This window comes from Gossypium raimondii, chromosome 4 (assembly GCF_025698545.1).
Source record: "Gossypium raimondii isolate GPD5lz chromosome 4, ASM2569854v1, whole genome shotgun sequence".
In the NCBI taxonomy this organism is placed as follows: Eukaryota; Viridiplantae; Streptophyta; class Magnoliopsida; order Malvales; family Malvaceae; genus Gossypium; species Gossypium raimondii.
This window is the reverse complement of record NC_068568.1, coordinates 42,084,969-42,103,922: the sequence shown is the minus strand read 5'-3', so window position 1 is coordinate 42,103,922 and position 18,954 is coordinate 42,084,969. Positions and strand designations below refer to the sequence as shown.

Below are 18,954 nucleotides of genomic sequence, written 5' to 3'. Positions count from 1 at the left end.
ACATATTTTATGTAATTAAATTGATTAGTTTATGAGAGTGCACCTCTAATTTTTCCATGTTTTTGTTGAATTTTGTGCAGGGGTGCAATTTGGGGCTAAATAGAAGAAAAAGGAGACAATTGGGCTAGATTGAAGAAAGAAGAAAAGAAGGAGGACCAAAGCAGAATTTTTCCAAGATTAATTAGCTGAAATTTTTGTTGACTTAGTGGGAGATTATGTAGGGATTTTTAATATTTTATTCCTTGATTTTCTATACTAGTTGGCTCTTAATTTAGCAAAGCCACTAGTATAAATAGTGGACTACTTTGTTCATTTTATCATCAAGTCTTGAATCAAGTCATGAATCAAGTCATTAATCAAGTTTTTAATTACCAAGTGTTTTTTTTATTAAGTATCCATTTCAGCTTTAGGCCGGAATTAGCCTCGTCAAAACCCGTGAGTTACGCACCCGAGCAAATTAACTCCTAAATTCCAGTACTTATTATTTCTTCGGATTAAGAGTATGATTTTGTCAAATCATAAAGTCAGATCAACATTAAGTCAAAAAAGACGTCGTTTGATTTAGTGTGGTTAGACGTACAATTGGAATTTCGAAAGGAACGTTTCTAATCGGTTTTCTGTAAACACATTGGCGTGCCAAGTGGAGATTGATGTTTGGTTCCGTAAGGGAAGTAGTAACTGGATTTAAATGTCCCTCGCGGTTGAGGGCATTGGTTCGAGCTAGGCTCTTCTAGAATGCAAAGCTGTCGGAGTTCTAAATCATGAACGTTTCGTGGTTGTTCGATCGGTAAGGGTTAGTTATCGGACGTTCCATAACTAATTTACACAAGGAAGGGTTGGTGTCCGAGGCGTCCTTGGTAGCTATAACTAGCTTATTGGAAAAGAGAAGTTCATCTAATTTCGAGGATCGGTTCAAAGACGAGGAAAAATCCGTGCCTAAAGCTGAGCTTATTTTAATTAATTTTTCTTCAGATTTATTTAACTGCTTTTTATTATTTATTTTCAGCTTTTACCTTTTACGCATTTTATTTATTTATTTCAGGTTCTAGGTTTTTTATTTTATCCTCCCCCCAAATTTCTTGGGCACGACAACTGCCCCGACATAAATCTGGTCAAGAGAGCAACAATTTGCAGTAAACCCAGTCTCTGAGGGATCGACCCTACTCCCTATACTGCTTAAATTTGAAAAATTAGGTGTAGGTTTATATTGGTAGATTCGACACCCATCAGTTTTGGCACCGTTGCCGGGGACTGGCAACACTTACAATTGTTCTCGAGAAGCCCAGAATTTGAATAATAGGTCGTCGAGCTAATGACGTTAAACAAAGCGCTGTTGGGAGGCAACCCAAATTTTTCCCTTTATGCAAATAAAATTTTTGGTAAAACGGAAAATGAAAATGCATGTCGAGGATCAATTCTGTCTAAGGAAAGACTTGGTACTTAAGAATGTCCATTGTGACTCACCTCTCTTTCCTGGGAACTTACTTGGTGCATGTATCACGACAGTTTTACCAAATCTCGTAATCTTGGTTTTTAATAATTTATTTCTCGAGTTTATAGCTTAGCTAATAAATTCAAGAAATAAAAAAATACACATTTTAATTTTAATTTTAATTTTTTTCTTATTATTTATTTTTATTTTTATTTTTATTTTTATTTTGCAGGGAGACATTCCAAGACAAAATTAAATCCCCCATGTCAGCCCACAAAATTCTTTTAATTTCAGCCAAGGCCTAATCCACCTACCCACCATTTAACACCGTGGACACACCTACTAGGCAACCCTCCACGATGTTGAAATGCATGGGGAGTTTCTTTCTCCTTTCCCTACTTACCTTTACTTTTTATCATTTAATTCAATTCAAATTACATTAGGGACAATGTAAAATAGGTAGGGGGAAGGGATCATATATTGGTTCTATTTTGCTTATTCGTTGTCGCTGTTTTTGTATGTTTTCCATGAAAGGTAAAATTTTTCTTTTGATAAATTAGGATGGTACACTTATGGTTTGACCTATTTAGCTATTTAGTTCTTTACACATAAAATTTTCAATATCCTAGACTTAGTGGGTAAGAAATTTTTTTTTTTTTTAGGAATTATGAATTTGCTTGACTGCCTACCTTATATCACATGTCAATTTTTTGCCTTCTCTTCTTAAAAAAAATAAAAAAAAAGAGAAAAAAAGAAGAAATGAATAAATACTCCTCTAATACGAATGTTAATAGTGAAAAACTGGGGTTGTACATCGGGCTGAGTAACCGGAATGTGGTGCTTGGGTTTGTAGAAGCCCAAATTACCCCGGGCCTCACCAAATCAAGTCAGGCCCACTAACCTAAAATCAGACCCAAACCTACAAACCCACCAAGCAGACCCAAAATAATCCATGGCCCAATATCCAAATCTACAAACAAACCCTAGCCCAAAACCCATAATAGAAAAAAACAAAAAAAATTTCAAACCCTAGGTGCGCCGCACCTAGGGTCTTCTAGCCCGGCACCGCCACCATTTTGTCGCCGCCACCGTTCTGACGCCGCGCCGCACGTCACCTCAGCCATCTGCTTCAATCACCGCAACTTGCGCCATCACCTGCAAAGCACACAAAGAACAACAGGAACCAGAGAAAAATAATAGCAAATAGTATGTAATTTTCGGGCTATAAAAGCCGAGTGTCCCCATGGTAAAGGGGTTGGACTTTTTTTCGTTTCATCATCTTGTAAAAAGAAACACTTTCAGAAATAAAAAAACAGAACAAAGTTTGAAGGTGATTTGCGATTCTCTTGTTTCTAATTTGCCTTTTTTTATTTTCGTTTTCATTTTTTTATTTTTTCTCTACACCAGCAAACAAAGAAACATTTAAAAAGAAAAGAAAAGAGAGAACCTTTCTTCCTGCGCCGCGCCGGAGGGGGAGAAGTCGAAGGGTGTCGGCTCGTTTTCGAGTCTTTGGTATCCCTTTTGACGAGTTTCGGCTCCATATTCCTGGCCTAGAAGCAGTGGGGTACAAAGGGAACCAAAAAAGGTCCGATTTTGAGCCTCCGGCCGCCACACACGGTGGCGCTACGGCGGAGGCTCACCGGATGCCCAAGCCGAATGCGTGGCCAGTGAGAGCATCTCTCTCTCCCTCCCTTTCCTTTTTTTTTTGTAAAAAATGTCCCTTTCCTTTTTTTTTTTTGTAAAAAATGAAAATGTGATGGTTTTGGGTTTTTATTTTTATTTTTTATATTAAAAATAGAACGGCGCCGTTTAGGCCCTCTTTAACCCGCGCGGCGACCCGACCCGCATCTCAGGATCCGCGTGTTTTCTTTAAAGGGTATAATTGCGCGTGCAGTCCCTCTGAATTTGAAGCGTGTCGCAATTTGGCCCCTTTTCGCTATTTTCTTTTATTTTTAATCTGGCCACAAAGTTTTATGTTTGTTTTAATTCGGTCCACTGCTGCGCCATGTTTTGGGGACTTTGGTTTATTTTCTATTTTGGTCCCCCTTATTTTGGCGCTTATTACAATCTGATCCTTTTTTATTTCGATTTCGCCCAATATTTTCATTTTTATTTCGATTTAGTCTATATTTTAGCAATTTTATTATTTAGTTATTATTATTATATCTATTATTACTATTATCATCTTTACTATTATTATAGTTATTATTATAGTTATTTTTATTTTTATTTACTTATGTAAATTCTAGATATATATGTTTTATTATTATATAATTGTTTATATATGTATACGCATATATATATATATATATTTTTTTTTTCAACTTATTTAATACAAATACTCATTTTATATACATATCTATATTTTATAATCTATGTATATATACATGCTTACATATTCTTATATATACATACTTATATTTTTATACTTTATAATTCTAACATACTTATATATATTATATTTTTATTCATTACTATTGTTTTATTTTGTATTTACTTTTTATTTATTTCATTTCCATTATTATTTTGAATGAAGTTTTAATTTTATTCGTTTTATATTTTATTTTGTAAGGTTGACTTTTTATCTATTTTATGTTGTTATCGTTGTTCATATCATTTTTATACTTTCGTATTCATTATGATTTTGCCATGCATAACAATAATGTAATTTGCTTTCACATTCTTTACTACGATTTCGTGTTTTATTTTACTCGAAATAATAAAATTTGTTTCGAATAAATAATATTTCGTGTTTAGATTCGAGAGAATCGTGCCCTAACTTACTGGGTTTCAATTTTCTCGATAAATCTAAATGCACAAATCTTTTCAAACTCAAGTTTTAAATGATCTCGGGATTTATAAAGGATCGTGTCCTAGCTTACTGGTCGTGATCCCTTTTAAATCCAAGATAGTTAAATATCTTTTAAATAAGCATTTTTCATTCGGGTATCGGGAATTCGAGATATTGTATTCTAACTTACTGGATATGATTCTCTTCCTCGATTAACGTGAAATATGCCCCTTTTCTCAAAAATTTTCAACATTTTAATACAAGGATCGTATTTTTAAAATTCTTCAAAGTTTTCAATTTTCGACATCAAGACATTAACTAATGAACTAGGTACTAATTTTGGGCGTTACGAGGGTGCTAATCCTTCCTCGTACGTAACCAACTCCCGAACCCGTTTTCTGAATTTCGTGGACCAAAATCGTTGTTTTAATAAAATCAAACTGTTTATTAAAAACAACCACTTTTCAAGGTGATCCAATCACACCTCATTAAAAAGGATTGGTGGCGACTCCCGTTTTTTTTTTGTTTTCGTCAAAACCCAAGTCGACCCCGTTTTCCATCCAAAAAATGGTGTCAACAGTTGTCATCACATCTTGCGCAAAAAGGTTCGTATGGCTATCTAATTTCTTTGCACTCACTCCGCTAACAAGCTATCACGAGTAGGGCGAAATAACCCGCTTAGAGACATCCGAATCGAGTAACTAGAACATGGTGCTTGGGTTGTCATCTTGTCTCGCGTAAAAAAATTCGAAAATGTCCTAAGTACACAAAAAATTATTATTATTATAAATAAAAATAAATTAGGGTTAGGTCTATCAAGCTCTAATAAATTTTGAAATATATTTACTTACTTCTTAGGCTAGGTTATTTGAGATGTTAATGTGCTAGAATTAAATTGTTGAATTGTGCAAACCATGGTGGTCAAGTCCTATTTTGGAGAAATTTTTTTTCTTTTTCCAGATACATACAAAATGCTCGAGGGCTAGCATAAGCTAAGTAGGGGGGATTTGATTAAATGCTAAAGTTACATATTTTATGTAATTAAATTGATTAATTTATGAGAGTGCACCACTAATTTTTCCATGTTTTTGTTGAATTTTGTGCAGAGGTGCAATTTGGGGCTAAATAGAAGAAAAAGGAGACAATTGGGCTAGATTGAAGAAAGAAGAAAAGAAGGAGGACCAAAGCAGAATTTTTCCAAGATTAATTAGCTGAAATTTTTGTTGACTTAGTGGGAGATTATGTAGGGATTTTTAATATTTTATTCCTTGATTTTCTATACTAGTTGGCTCTTAATTTAGCAAAGCCACTAGTATAAATAGTGGACTACTTTGTTCATTTTATCATAAGTCTTGAATCAAGTCATGAATCAAGTTTTTAATTACCAAGTTTTTTTTATTAAGTATCCATTTCAGCTTTAGGCCGGAATTAGCCTCGTCAAAACCCGTGAGTTACGCACCCGAGCAAATTAACTCCTAAATTCCAATTCTTATTATTTCTTCGGATTAAGAGTATGATTTTGTCAACTCACAAAGTCAGATCAACATTAAGTCAAAAAAGACGTCGTTTGATTTAGTGTGGTTAGACGTACAGTTGGAATTCCGAAAGGAACGTTTCTAATCGATTTTCTGTGAACACATTGGCGTGCCAAGTGGAGATTGTTGTTTGGTTCCGTCAAGGGAAGTAGTAACCGGATTTAAATGTCCCACGCGGTTGAGGGCATTGGTTCGAGCTAGAATCTTTTAGAACGCAAAGCTGCCGGAGTTCTAAATCACGAACGTTTCGTGGTTGTTCGATCGGTAAGGGTTAGTTATTGGACGTTCCATAACTAATTTACACAAGGAAGAGTTGGTGTCCAAGGCGTCCTTGGTAGCTATAACTAGCTTATTGGAAAAGAGGAGTTCATCTAATTTCGAGGATCGGTTCAAAGACGAGGAAAAATCCGTGCCTAAAGCTGAGCTTATTTTAATTAATTTTTCTTCAGATTTATTTAACTGCTTTTTATTATTTATTTTCAGCTTTTACTTTTTACGCATTTTATTTATTTATTTCGAGTTCCGTGTTTTTATTTTATCCTCCCCAAATTTCTTGGGCACGACAACCGCCTGACATAAATCTGGTCAAGAGAGCAACAATTTGCAGTAAACCCAGTCTCTGAGGGATCGACCTTACTCCCTATACTGCTTAAATTTGCAAAATTAGGTGTAGGTTTATATTGGTGGATTCGACACCCATCACTTGACCTGCCCAAATCTCATCAAATCAATTACTTAGGATATAAAGGATTGAAACAAATCTTCATCAAGTCAACCCGTATTTTAATACAATCACAAATTTAATTACATAAAGTTCACAAAAAAAAATACAAGCAAATAACTAAAATACTTTAATCGAACATGTCAACAATTAAATTAAGTTGTGAAATTTGACTAGTTACAAATATAATGATGATTGTTAAAATCAGTATGGTGAAAACTTGCCTTAACATATAATAATTTAATATATATATATATATATATAATAAGCACGAAAAAACTGATTTATTACATAAAACCAAAACCATAATCTTATTAAGCCCCCACTTCTGAGATTTTTAAAGTCTTAAATTGCTCCAATAAGTTTAAATTAAAGTCAAGGTTTGTTAGCTTGTCTTACCAAGGACTTGAACCGGTTAACTAGTAAAAGTTTTATTATTAGAGTTTAAGAGTTTTATATGAAAAAAAATTAAATTGTTTGAACTAGACTAACTTATCTAATAAAAATAAGTTTGATTGGTATGTTTGAATTAAATAATTTTCAATACTAATTAGTCTCTTCAGCTACTCATATCCGCCACTATTAACGAGCCAGACTCATTATTTATTAGATATATATATAAAAAAAAGTAGTTTTCTAGAAAAAAAAAAAGGTATCTACCTTAAATTCTTGTAGAGTTTTGTTTGAGAGAGTTAAGTCCAGAATATTCATAAAAGATAAGAAGCCTTTATTTGGGGGGATGAAATATAGCCATTGTTGAACACGTTTGGTTCCTTTCCGTTGTCTTTTCCCATCATCTGAAAGTAGCCTTAGCAGGCGGTTTATTTGTAGCCACCCACTTGCCAAGCCTGTGGTCCGGTCTGAATGACATTTATGAGTATATAATTCACACCAAAATAATCCAACGATCTTAATTAACATATTATTATTTTCAAGTGTTTGGTTGTGTTTGAAGTTGGGAGGAATTAGATTTCACATCTAAATGGGGTATCTTTGAAACTACACTCACGTGTTTTGCAACTTATTCGGATTTGCTTAAAAAAGAATTCCGATTCATTTGGTGATTGTCAACTTTAGCTATTAACATAGTCAAATTCAACTACTTATTGTTTTGAATTGGAATAAAATTTTTGGGCTTGAATATTGTTAATATTTTGGATGTATGTAAGCTCGACTTTGACGATTGGATCAAGCAATCAAATCGTGGAGATCGGATCAGAACAGCATAGAAGATACTATTAAAGAACGAATCTCCAACAATTCAATTTACATGGGTCTTTATTAGTATATTATATTTTGCTATTTTATAATTGTTGTTTAATAAGGACTGGATTGTAATTAATCTCTAGTATGTCAACAAGTCTTGAAAACTCTTATATATTGAGGGACTTGTATAGCTTTTGCATATAGAATTGCGTGCACTAATCTATTCATTGTGGAACGCTTGTTGAGTGCATTTGAGAGAGTAATCACGTTTTGTTTACTGCCTAAGTTCTCAGGGGAAGAACTTAGAGGTGAATGATTTAGGTCTTCAGATACAAAATTTAGGTTGCTATACCGAGAGTGTGATAGAACTTAAATCACTTGTTGTATTGGGGATTAAAGATAATTGATTTACTCACCGAGCTAGGCTTTGTAGACGTAGAGAAACTAAACTGCGCAAATAATCCTGTATGTTATTTGTTTACTTTGTTCATTACAATGGCAATCAAAGTGGCCACTACAGTTCAACACTTTATTTTCTAAGCAATTGGCAACTATCCCATTCAAAAATTGATATTAGAGCCCACTTAATGTATTTATAGGTGTTTCACGGTGTTGTTGATTGTTAGATATGGAAAGATCTTTGACGACTCGTCTCCCTATGTTAAACAGTGGCAACTAAGCCTATTAGAAGATAATGGTAAAAGCCTACATCAAGTCAACTGAAGAAAAGACATGGTGCTCTATTCTTACTGGATGTCAAGCACCTATGATTGAAACTAAAACTAGAAAAAATCCTAAATCTAAGTTAGAATGAACTACTGATGAGGTTTAGCCTGGACAGGTAACCTAACATGTATATATTCAGCTTGTACAAACAATCAAATGTGTTGTTATAAAGGTTTAGCCTGGACTAGTAAACTAACATGAATATATATTCAACTCGGATGAGCAATTGGTGAATTGAAGATACATGTGACACATCTTTAACCTGGACTAGTAACCTGTTAGAATTAAGTGACCCAAATCTTTATTTAAATAAAATACTGTGGTAAAATAAAATAAAAGTAAAATCCCTATAGAATTATACTTCTTTTATTTTATTTTAGAATAAGGTTTTTTAAACCTTATTAAACTCCATCTATTTGATATTATTAGAATAAGGAGTTTCACTCCTATTAGAATAAGGTTTACAAGCCTATAAATAGGCATAGTCTACTCCTCTTGTAATTAATTCGAATTCGACATAGTGAATTTTCTTCTCCTCTGCTCGTGGTTTTTCCCCGAAAGGGTTTCCACGTAAAATCTGTGTGTTCTTTATTTTTTTATTTCTATTTTTCTTTGTGATATATTGTCATTACCGATATTCTATTTTCACAAATTGGTATCAGAGCTTCCGAGTTGTTCATCTCAATCACGGTAATGACGTCTTTGAAGTATGAAATTCTACTGTTGGATCGCAACACCAAATTTGCGTTGTGGCAGATAAAGATGCAAACAGTTCTTGCACAGATAAACTTAGAGGAAGCCCTGTTAGGGGTAGATAAGATGCCTTCAACATTGACGGAGGAAGAGAAGAAGCGCAAGGATCGAAAGGCGTTAACATAGTTACATATGCATTTGTCTAACGAAATTTTGCAGGACGTGATGAAGGGGAAGACCGCCGCTGGATTATGGAAGAGGTTGGAACAAATATGTATGTCGAAAACTCTAACTAGCAAGCTACATATGAAGAAACGTCTTTATGCTCATCGTTTGGAGGAAGGTGCATCTGTGCCCGAACACTTAACATTGTTTAAAGAAATTCTTTCAAACTTTGAGGCCATAGAGGTTCAGTATGATAAGGAAGATCTAGGGTTGATTCTACTTTGTTCATTGCCCCCATCTTATTCAACCTTTAGAGATACGATTTTATATAGCCGCGAGTCTCTCACAGTTGATGAGGTTTATAATTCTTTAACCTCGTATGATAAGATGAAGCATCTTGTGGTTAAAACCGACTCTCAGGGAGAGGGTCTTATTGTTCGTGGGAGACAAGATCAGAATGTTGATGATAATCGTGAAAGGACACATGAACGAAATCCTCGCACTAAATCTAAGGGTAGATCGAAGTCTTCAAACAAAGGTAAAACTTGTAACTTCTGCAAGAAGAAAAGGCACATTAAATCTGAGTGCTATAAGCTACATAATAAGATCAAAAAGGAGGTTGCGAATCAAAATGGAAAACAACTAAAAATTCTGGTAAAGCTGATATTGTAGAAGACTACAACGATGGTGAACTTCTAGTCGCTTCTGTCAACAATTCTAAAGCGAGCGAGGAGTAGATCCTTGATTTGGGTTGCACCTTCCACATGAGTCCCAATCGGGATTGGTTTACAACTTACGAAACAGTGTCTGAGGGTATTGTTTTGATGGGAAATAATGCTTCATGTAGAATTGAAGGTGTTGGAACAATTAAAGTTAAGATGTTTGATGGAGTCGTCATAACACTTAGTGACGTACGACATGTTCCAAAATTAAAGAGAAATTTAATTTTGTTGAGTACTCTTGATTCAAAAGGGTACAAAAATTCAAAATAGAGTCGACTACTAAAGTCAGTACAAAAATTTAAAATAGAGTTGCTTCTTCACCACAATACTCTATTGCCAAAAATAGAACTAGAAGAGAAATTAAACCTCCAAAGAAGTATGCCAAGGCTGATCTAGTTGCTTATGCTTTAAATGTGGCTGAAGATATAGATGCAAACCAAGAGCTATCTAATTATTCTGAGGTGGTTAGTTGTGAAGACTCAGAAAAGTGGATGTTTTCTATGCAAGAGGAGATGGAATCACTACACAAAAATAAAACATGGGATCTTGTGAAACTTCCTAAAGGTAAAAAGGTTGTTCGTTGTAAATGGGTGTTTAAGAAGAAAGAAGGGACTTCAAGAGTTGAAGAACCCAGATATAAAGCAAGGCTTGTTGCAAAGGGTTACAGTCAAATTCCAGGAGTGGACTTCACAGATATGTTCTCTCCAGTTGTGAAGCATAGTTCAATTCAAGCTTTGTTTGGTATTGTTGCCATGCATGATTTGGAGCTTGAGCAGTTAGATGTAAAAATTGTATTTTTGCAAGGAGAACTTGAGGAGGATATTTACACGCAACAATCAGAGGGTTTTACAGTCTCAAAAAAAGAGGACTATGTTTACTTGCTGAAAAAGTCCCTTTACAGTTTGAAACAGTCACCAAGACAATTGTATAAGAGGTTTGATTCCTTTATGACTTCTCATGATTTTAAAAGAAGTAGCTTTGACAGTTGTGTTTACTTTAAGAAAAATAGTGATGGTTCTTTTGTGTATCTACTCCTTTATGTTGATGACATGTTGATAGCAGCGAAAGAGAGAGATAAGAAAGGTTAAAGCCCAACTAAATGAAGAATTTGAGATGAAAGACTTCGGACCAGCAAAGAAGATACTTGTTATGGAGATTCTCAGAGATAGAAAAGCAAGTAAATTGTACCTAAGTCAAAAGGGGTATATTGAGAAAGTTCTTTGCAGATTCAATATGCAGAATGCTAAGCCTGTTAGTACTCCTTTAGCAGCCCATTTCAGACTTTTATCGGCTTTGTCTCCATAATCAGATGATGAGATTGAGTACATGTCACATGTCACATGTTCCATACTCTAGTGCGGTAGGATCTCTCATATATGCCATGGTTTGTTCACGTCCAGATTGATCATATGCAGTTAGTGTAGTTAGTAGATACATGGCGAATCCCGGTAAAGAACATTGGAAAGTAATTTAGTGGGTTTTAAGATACTTACGAGGTACTACCGATGTTTGCTTATAGTTTGAAAAAACTAGAGATGAAGTCATTGGGTATGTTGATGTTGATTTTGTTAGAGACCTCGATAGAAGAAGATCTCTCACATGTTATGTCTTTACAATTAGAGGTTGTGCAATCAGTTGGAAAGCCACTTTGCAAACTACATTCGCTTTGTCTACCACTGAAGCTGAGTACATGACAATTACTGAGGCTTGTAAAGAAGCTATTTAGTTGAAGGGACTCTTTAGTGAACTCAATGCAGATCTTCAAATCAATACAGTATTTTGTGACAGTCAGAGTGCCATCTTCCTTACAAAATATCAAATGTTTCATGAGAGAACAAAACACATTGATGTTCGGTATCATTTTGTTCGTGATATTATTGCTCGTGGTGATATTGTTGTGAGCAAAATTAGTACTCATGAAAATCCTGCAGATATGATGACTAAGTCACTTCCTATAACCAAGTTTGAGCACTGCTTAGACTTGGTTGGTGTTCATTGTTGAAGATAAACCCTTGAGGGATTTTATGGAAGAGGTGGAGAAACTTGTTCGTTGAGAGTTCGCGATGAAGAACTTGTTCATTAAGAATTTGTGTCAAGGTGGAGATTGTTAGAATTAAGTGACCCAAATCCTTATTTAAATAAAATACTGTGGTAAAATAAAATAAAAGTAAAATCCCTATAGAATTATACTTCTTTTATTTTATTTTATTTTAGAATAAGGTTTTTTAAACCTTATTAAACTTCATCTATTTGATATTATTGGAATAAGGAGTTTCACTCCTATTAGAATAAGGTTTACAAGCCTATAAATAGGCATAGTCTATTCCTCTTGTAATTAATTCGAATTCAACATAGTGAATTTTCTTCTCCTCTGCCCGTGGTTTTTTTTCCCGAAAGGGTTTCCACGTAAAATCTGTGTGTTCTTTATTTTTATATTTCTATTTTTCTTTGCGATATTTTGTCATTACTGACATTCTATTTTCACATAACCTAATATAATTTTAAAGGTTTAGCTTGGACGAGTAACCTGGCATGTATATTTTCAGCTGTGACAAGCAATTAGACATGTCGTTATAAAGATTTAGCCTGGACTAATAACCTGACAAGAGTATACTTAGCTTGGATGAGCAATTGGTGTAATGGAGATACCTGTGTATCCGAGTCCGTTTCCTATGGTTCATAAGGTGAAACAAATTACAGGAATTGAGAAATAGAAACAAGACATAATGATCTTGATATTCATTTGTGAAATGTTGAATTTGAACTTGAACAATGTATTGAATAAATGACATTAGCATGTATACAAATGTTTCATTCCATGATTGAATATGTTTTGATATTGTTAATCAAAATGACATGAATTGACATGACATGTGATTATGGTATTATATGTTTTATTTACAAGATAAAACTCACCTTATTGATATGTGGTTTTCCATGTATAGTGAACTATACCAAGCTTAATAACTTATTATGTTTGATTGAAAGATAATGTAAGTTTTTGTTCAATGCCTATGAACTTACTAAGCATCTTATATACTTACCCCATTGTTTTCCCCTTTTTCTTACAAATCGTCACCTTGTAGAACATGTCAAGTCGGATTGACTCGAATTTCACATTATCCTATCACCAATCGATAACTATTTGATTATTTTGAACTTAAGGTTGTGGCATGTATATAGGTGTCTTGATACATACTTAAATGCATACAAGTCTTGATGACTTTGGTAAATTTTGATGGATTTGGTATATAATGATTCTCATGTTGTTCATGGAAATCGAAATTGGTTAATGCATGAATTAGCAATGCTTGATGAATGTGGGAAGTTAAAACAAGAGTTTACATAAGTTTGATTTATATGTTTGAGATATGTGTTGGTTGATTTGATTCAGTTTTAATGCCATTAAATCAATAAGGTATATAATGTTTACGTATGTATAAAATGGTAAGTTTTAATGCATTATAACATAGGTAAGATTGGTATTTGAAGAGTTACATTGATTTGTTTGAATGACATTTGATTGATTGTATGGGAATGGTTAGCTTGGTAATAGGTTGAACCTATATTGAATTAGTTTGATTTGAAATGATTAATTAATTTGTTTTTATATGTTTTTTTGTATGATTTTGGGCATGTTTTGAATCAGGTGAAGTTAATATTTTGTGCACAAATTAATTAGGTTTGGTGGAATGCTTGAAATAGGTACTAAATGGTTCATTTTTACAAAAACGGAGTCCACGTCCTGACGAGTAACCTTCCTCATTGCAACGTCGGTCGACAGTATGTCACGTCATGATGTCGAGTGGCTTGAGGTCACAATGCGAGAAACTATTTAGCGACGTCACGATGTGGAGGATGAGATGTCATGACATCGACCCTAAACTTTTAAAACTTTGCAATTTGGTCCTATTTCACACTCGAGTCAACAAAAGAGCTTTTGTAAGCTCGATTTTGATTGTTTAGCAATAAATGAATATGTTTGGCATTGAATTACTTATGCATGTGAATATTTTACTGTAAATTAATTGTAGTTGTTCCGGAAATGAATGTAGCATCTTGTAGTTTGGACTCGACGATCGGGTCGAGCGTGGGGGTGTTGCACCATATTTGAAGTTGGCAATTTATTGAAACAAAATCTTTTGTCTTTGAATAATATTGATATTCTGGAGGTATGCAAGCCTGACCTTCAAGACCAATCCATTTAAATCAAATTTCCTTAAAGATTAGATTGAATTGGATCAAGCAATTAGATCCTTGAGATTATGAAAGTTGGATTGGAATAGTATTGAAGATACCATTAAAGAATGAATCTCCAACAATCCACTTTACATTAGTCTTTATTAGTATATTGTATATTTCTATTTTATAGTTATTATTTAGTAGGGATTTAATTACAATTGATCTTTAGTACGTTAGTAAGCCTTGAAAACACTTATATATTGAGAGACTTATATAGGTTTTGCATGGAGAATTGAGAGCACTAATCTATTCATAGTGGAACACTTGTTGAGTGCATTTGAGAAAGTAAACATGTTTTGTTTACTACCTAAGTTCTTAGGGAAAAACTTAGAGGTGAGTAATATAGGTCTTCAGATACAAAAGTGAGGTTGCAATACCGAGAGTGTAATAGAACTTAAAGGGTAAGTTCTTCTATTATACCCTACTTTGCATAAGTTATGCATTTAGTACCTATACTTTAATTTGGTTATTTTCAGGTCCTTGTTCTTATATAATTTGAAAATTTTAGTCCTAACCAAATGATAATTATTAAATTCATTAAGTTATGTTCTATTATTTTTAAAATTTGATGTGTCAAAGATATTGTGACATATGTAATGCTATGTTTTTTGTTATTTTCACAAATTACTCACAAAAAATCGGTGATAGATTTAATGGTTGTCATTTGCATTAAGACTAAAGTTTTAAAATTAAAAAAATAGCCACTAAGCATGATCCAATTGGTGAATGTGGACTAAATCTATAACTTTATGCATAATACAAGACTAATTACATAATTTAACCAAACAAATTTAACTGTTACACTTCGGCCATGATTAAAATTTCAAAATTCAAAAAGTACTGGTATTAAAATTGATCAAATTAAAGTACATGTACTAAATTCATAATTGACACAAAGTATAGGGTCTAATAGCAAAATTTGACCAAACTTAAATCACTTGTTGTATTGGGGATTAATGATAGTGGATTTACTCATTGAGCTAGGCTATACAATCGTAGGGAAACCAAATTGTGTAAACAATCTTGTGAGTTGTTTGTTTACTCTATTTTTCGATTTCTTCAACACAGTGGTAACCAAAGTGGCCATTGGAACCAAACACTTCCATTCAACACTCTATTTTCTATGGAATTGGCAATTGTTAGATTCAACAAAAACAACTAAAACTGGAAATATAAAAAGGAACACAACAAATTGGTTGCAGTTTGAATCTAGTCCTACCTCTGTATAGCCTAGTCCAAAGAGTATTACACTATAATTCAATCGTACAAGACACTTTCTATTATGAAAACTTAGAATAAATTGATAACATAATTTATTAAAAATGAATAGATTTGATCTCTCTAATTTGCACAAGTAAACATTAAATAAGTCTATATTGTACAGATTTTATAGACTTATAAGTCAAGCTAGTTTGATTGCAAAACTAATGACTTTTCGTTTAAAATAAACTTTTTCTTTTGAAATGAGATAACATAGAGATCTTCATCACTTGAACTTCTTTTGATTGTATCTCTTAAAATTAGATAAATTAATCATACTAGATCACTTCATATATCCTTACTTTTGAGTGAATATGTCGTCAATAATAATAGTGAAGTTGGTTGCATAATAACCCTTACAAAGAATAGATTAAACAACTAAAATTTTCAAAGTAAACTATACCAACAAAATAGACAACTTATCACTAGTTTAGTTGCATGGCCAATTGCATAATTGAATTAGTACCAGTAATCAAAGATGGCCCATCTTTAATTTTGTCTATAGTTTGGCATTATCCCATAATTACTATGAACGACCAAACATTAAACATGAATCTATTCTTTAAATTTGTGATGGGAGATATTAGAAGTTAGGAATTTTCAAGTTTCAACTTACAATCTTTTATTGCTGATATTAAATACAAAGAAGATTTCATGAATGAAATCAATCAAAATTAAACCCCGAAATCTTAAAACAATTCCAAAAACGTGAACCGCAAGTCTGGTGAAGCAACTCTCAACTTCACAAGTAATTGGCTTGTCATTTCATGTCCCTTTCATTTCGTATTCTTGTAAAGTTTAAACCACCACCCACTATCCAGCCGGATTCAACTTTCTATAATTGGACTAACCCATTTTTTTTATTACTTTTATTTTATATCGGAGATATTCAATTCAACTCTATCTACAACACAACCAAAACATGAGAAGTGAGCTATATTTTTCACTCCTCTAGTTCAACTTAATCTTCAACCTAAAAATTAAACTAATTCAAAGTTTAAGTTTCAAATTTCAAGTTTATTGTTTAGAGATCCATTCGAAGAAAATTTTCAAAGCGTCATCCACCAAGCAGTCGGCGCTATACTCAACAACCAAAAGTATTGAAAAGTTGTGTATGGTTAACAGAGGGAGGTGCCTCGATTGGTGAAGACTGCTACCTGCAAGACTTGAGATAAATGTTAGTATTGGACATGTGAATACTTATAATAGTACTTAAGGGTGCCACCGACCAATACATTATATAAGACTTATAAATAAATATGATACCACTTGAGTCACTTAAACTCGACTTGCATGGGGTAATTATTAATTTTACCTTATAACAGTAATTAACTTAATATATTTATATGAATTTTTAATATATTAATAAGTTGGGTTAAATATGTAATATCTTATGTAAAAAAAAATACTATACATTTCCCAAGTTTCCTGAAGTGGATCTCAAATGGGTCCAAATTTAATTTAGCAAGCTTGCTGAATTGCAGGCCTAGTTCTTAACATTGGGCATATAAATATCCATATGCAAATGAACTTATACCAAATCAAGATAATCAATACTCAATATGAAACATATGGGTCTACACAATGACCCAACAATGATAATAAACCTTTTTAGTTATTGAATTAATGTCCAATACATTTCAAACTCCCTTTTTTTCCCACTTACAGCAGATGGTAAAGGAAATTGTAAATATTTATATTTAAACTCGAACTTATGAAATATTATATTTAAGTCTGCTATTAGTACCAATTTTGTATTTCGCCTTTTTATCTCTTATAAAAACAATACATTTCAATTTAAGACAAGCTCCTTTTTTTTTGACAAAAAGATAAAAGGAAAAGAAAAGATAAGTCTCCTCTTAAGTCAAAGAAGATGTGAACCAAACCAACCAACTAGCATTTCCTTTAACTTTCCACCAATATGACAAACCATGGAAAGTCAACCCCTTGGAAAGACTTCCACTTTGTAGTCTTCACCTTCATATTGAGTCATTGAGTGTGAGGATAAGGTATTACAATACAGTTGCTTAGATCACTACGATGGAAAGCTCATCAAGGTTGATGAAAGACAGACTTGGGTTCTTTGAGATAATCCAACAATCTCTGAAAATCCCATTGAATAATCCCAACTTCATTTTATTAACCTTCCTCACTTCCTTCCCTCTTTTTTGTTTCCTCGTTTTCTACGAGATCATCCTTCAGCATACCCTGATTGAATCCGCACAAATCTTTCAGAAAACATTTGATGACTATGAAAGACTAACCAAAATTGGGTACTTGTTAGAGAAAGTTTCTCCTATGGATCTTTTCGTGTGTGTCCTATTTATGGGAACCCTCCATTTCGTAGACCTCTTCAACACCATTGCAATCGTGGATATTGCATCAATGATATATGCAGGAGAAAAACCCATCAGCCTCAAACACATGATTTGTAGATCTATCAACGAAACAAGGTTCAAAGGGCCTCTGATCACATCAATTTGTTCTCTCTCTTTAGCTGCCCTTGTTCTCCTTGGACTGATCGCCTTTGCAACAAGCATATACATATTAGCATCATTAGCTGTCTTCTTCATGGTGATATTTATGGTGCCTTTTATAGCTTTATTGGTGAAGTACCTCGAATGGAGTGCGATTTGGAACATGGGGATTGTGGTTTCGATCCTGGAAGATAATAAACAAGGCGATGTAGCATTATTGCTCTCATCGTATCTCAGTAGATGTAATAGGGGTGGTGGATTCTTCTTAATGCTTGGATTCTTTGTTTGGAGATTTGGGTTACGATTTGCTTTCCTTTATAGAACGTGGTACAATGGAGACAGTAGCATTGGGGAAACGACTCTACATATTAGCCTAGTTTGCTTGGGGAATTTGGTAAAATGGGTGGCCCTCATGCTTTACTTTTATGATTGTAAGAAGCAAACTTCCTCTAGGATTAGTGATGTTGAAGACGCAAAAATTCAGGAACGAAGATCTGCAGCTACATAATAAATTTTCATGTTTAAATTTGGCATTTTACCAAATCTGTATAATTGTCTTGTTTTTACATGGAATTGTTATTACTAAAGCTTGATCTTGCAGTTCGTGTTCTAGTTCAATTGATCTAATAATCTGTGTTTGTAAATAATAAGAAACTGAAAATTATTTTTATTGATTCTTAAGGATCATTTTTTTTATATAACTGCTAAGTTTAAGTTCAAATCTTACTCATTTCTAATTAAACACTTTCTTATTTGGTTGATGGAGGTTTTTATACTAAAAGTTAGATTGAATTTAGACCCTTATATTAAAATAAATAAATAAATTAGTCCCTAGATTATATAGCAACCTAATCCTTCTATTAAAAAATCATTCATTTTTATTAAAAATTGGTCATTGTACATCAGAATGAGGTACACGTAGCATGTCATATGTTATTGTCTGGCTATTCTGTCGGCCACGCCTATTTTTAATAGTACAATGGA

At 33.3% G+C, this 18,954-nt stretch overlaps 1 protein-coding gene across 1 annotated transcript; it reads left to right on the top strand.

Annotated features, from left to right (window-relative positions):
- Nucleotides 1-17,405: 17,405 nt before the first annotated feature.
- Nucleotides 17,406-18,570, top strand: LOC105778743 (uncharacterized). The gene has a single exon (XM_012602499.2). The coding sequence runs from the start codon at nt 17,534-17,536 to the stop codon at nt 18,476-18,478; it is 945 nt and encodes a 314-aa protein (XP_012457953.1). The 5' UTR covers nt 17,406-17,533; the 3' UTR covers nt 18,479-18,570.
- Nucleotides 18,571-18,954: the final 384 nt, after the last annotated feature.